Raw genomic sequence first — 2260 nt, forward strand, 5'->3', positions numbered from 1 at the left:
GGGGGGGGGGGGGGGGGGGGGGGGGGGGGAGGGGTTGCATGGAGTGCAGTGCAGTTGTGCAGTGGACTTAATGATGAGCATTTCAGAAATATGTGGACTTAATCCAAAACCCCATTAAGGGTCAGCAGCTGCAGAGCAATTAGCCTACACACACATTTATATATATATATATACATTTATTATATTTATACACATACCAATAATTTGAATCCCACATAAACAGACAAGAAGAAAACACCAAAAAGCAAATAATAAAGAGCTAAAACACAGTGATAAGGATGATGACACAGATAAGGAAAAACATTTAATTGGAACCTAAAATCACTTCTTTTGGTGAAACCATGAGCTGCCAAAAGTACTATGCAATGTGGGATATGACCATCAAGAACCAAGAAACAAACAAAGCCCCCTTCAGACCTAGAAGTTCTAAAACAAAACAAAATAAAATAAAATACTCCTTATTAGTACTTAAGGACTAGTTTAGACTTTAGAGACATCTGCAAACATAAATTCACTAAACCTTAAACATAGTTTAATAAGGGAAAGAACAACCACTTTTAATTTCCTAAACATAACAGACATACCTCTCGAGGCATGAGCGTCTTGGGAATAACTCTGCAGGCAAACAGTAACATGACACAGCAAATTAGATTGTTTGGAGAAGGATGTTAACCTTAAACCTAGAGACTAAACTCATGATTATTAAACATGTTTCTTGATCCTCTGTTACTATATAGTTTTGAGAGGTTTGAGGACAAAAAAAAACATGAAAGATTGGAATGGAAGGCAACTCATTACTCACCCAAGAACATGCCTGCCACCATCATGAACAGCTTGAGAAACCAGACCCATGAGGCCAATGCTGCCTCCACCATACACCAAATCAATGTTTCTTGAAACCTTCATAGCAACACCAATCCACTTACATCAGTCTAAAAGGTACAAAACTTTTGCTGATCAACAGAATGGGTTTTTGCTAAACTAACAACTTTCAAGATTTTGCCCACTTTTTTTAACATAAAAATGCCCACTTTATGCTCCCAAAAGCACATTAACAGTGCTAAAAAAATATGGGTTCTTAAAAATGGGGGGAAAAAAAGGGTAAAAGTGATTCTCCTATGCTCATCAACCAAAAACAGTANGGGGGGGGGGGGGGGGGGGGGGGTAGATAGAGACATGAAAATACAGAGCTAACCAAGAATGCAATTTAAGGCACGTACAACCACAAACAGCCCTAACACTTCATGCAAAGAGAAAAAAACCAAAAAACCCCAAAAACAAACGATCTCCATAAAACCCCATAAGCAAAAAGGCAAGGAAACAACCTAGAAGCAGAGACATGCTAAACAACGTTATGAATCAAAGACCCCATTTTTCAGTAGACATTGCAGAACAAAAAAACACCCCCATTCCAGCAAGAAAAAAAGAGAATCACTTTAGCATTACAGTCCAAGAGGACAAGACCAAAAAAAGGAATGGGCAAAGAAACAGAGAGCAAAAAAAAAAAAAAAAGTTGAAAACTTTTTGTTGACATAACAAGAGAATAAGAATACCAATTCTTTCCCAATCTCAATAGCAGCGTCCTGATAGCTACTCTTCTTGCCTTGGCTACTCCCACAAAACACACAAATCTTCTTGAATCTTGACGCCTTCATTTCGCCTTCCATTTTCTCTCCCCCAGCGGTTATATACACAACCCAACACTCCTTTCTTCTTCTTGGGGCGTTTGAGATAAGAAAGAGAGGATTTTTGTCACTCAGGTTTGCATATTACGGTTGTAGAGAGGTCAGGAGGGGGGCAATGATATTATATAGAACAAAATATTAACAAGACGTGTGCCACAGAATAATATTGCCTACACGTTGGCCCTCCCCCAAAGCCTTGCTCTTATAATGCCCCTCGCACGTGACAAATACCCAGCATGCTTTTCTTCATGCCCTCTTGGCACGTGTGGACCACATTTTTCTTTTTCTTCTTATTTTTCGAAAAACCATTAAATTCATTTGGATGGATTTTGGGACTTTATTAATTATTATACTGGGTTTTTACCATGCTCGGTTCTTGGTGTATTGAATGGGTCAATAGTACTTTTCTACGAGTTTCTTAGTAAGAAAATTATTCATGTCAGATATGATATTAAAAGATGACAAAAATCTTATTTAATTCAAAAAAGATCTACGACATCTCATTCATACCTTATAAATTAGGTCAAAGATAATTATTTAATCTTTTCTATTGCATTGTTAAAGTAATTGAAAAA

The 2260-nt window shown here is 37.5% G+C and overlaps 1 protein-coding gene across 1 annotated transcript in view; it reads right to left on the minus strand.

Moving 5' to 3' along the window:
* LOC116014767 (cytokinin riboside 5'-monophosphate phosphoribohydrolase LOG3-like) overlaps positions 1 to 1853 on the minus strand; it is a 4870-nt gene extending 3017 nt beyond the window's left edge. Inside the window, exons 1-3 of the mRNA XM_031254718.1 lie at positions 1554 to 1853; positions 803 to 900; positions 585 to 615 (exon numbers count right to left, since the gene is read on the minus strand). Of these exons, the coding sequence (XP_031110578.1) occupies positions 585 to 615; positions 803 to 900; positions 1554 to 1667 (243 nt within the window). The 5' untranslated portion in view covers positions 1668 to 1853. The remainder of the gene's footprint in view (positions 1 to 584; positions 616 to 802; positions 901 to 1553) is intronic.
* Positions 1854 to 2260: the final 407 nt, after the last annotated feature.

The sequence above is a fragment of the Ipomoea triloba genome, chromosome 4 (assembly GCF_003576645.1).
Source record: "Ipomoea triloba cultivar NCNSP0323 chromosome 4, ASM357664v1".
Taxonomy (NCBI): Eukaryota; Viridiplantae; Streptophyta; class Magnoliopsida; order Solanales; family Convolvulaceae; genus Ipomoea; species Ipomoea triloba.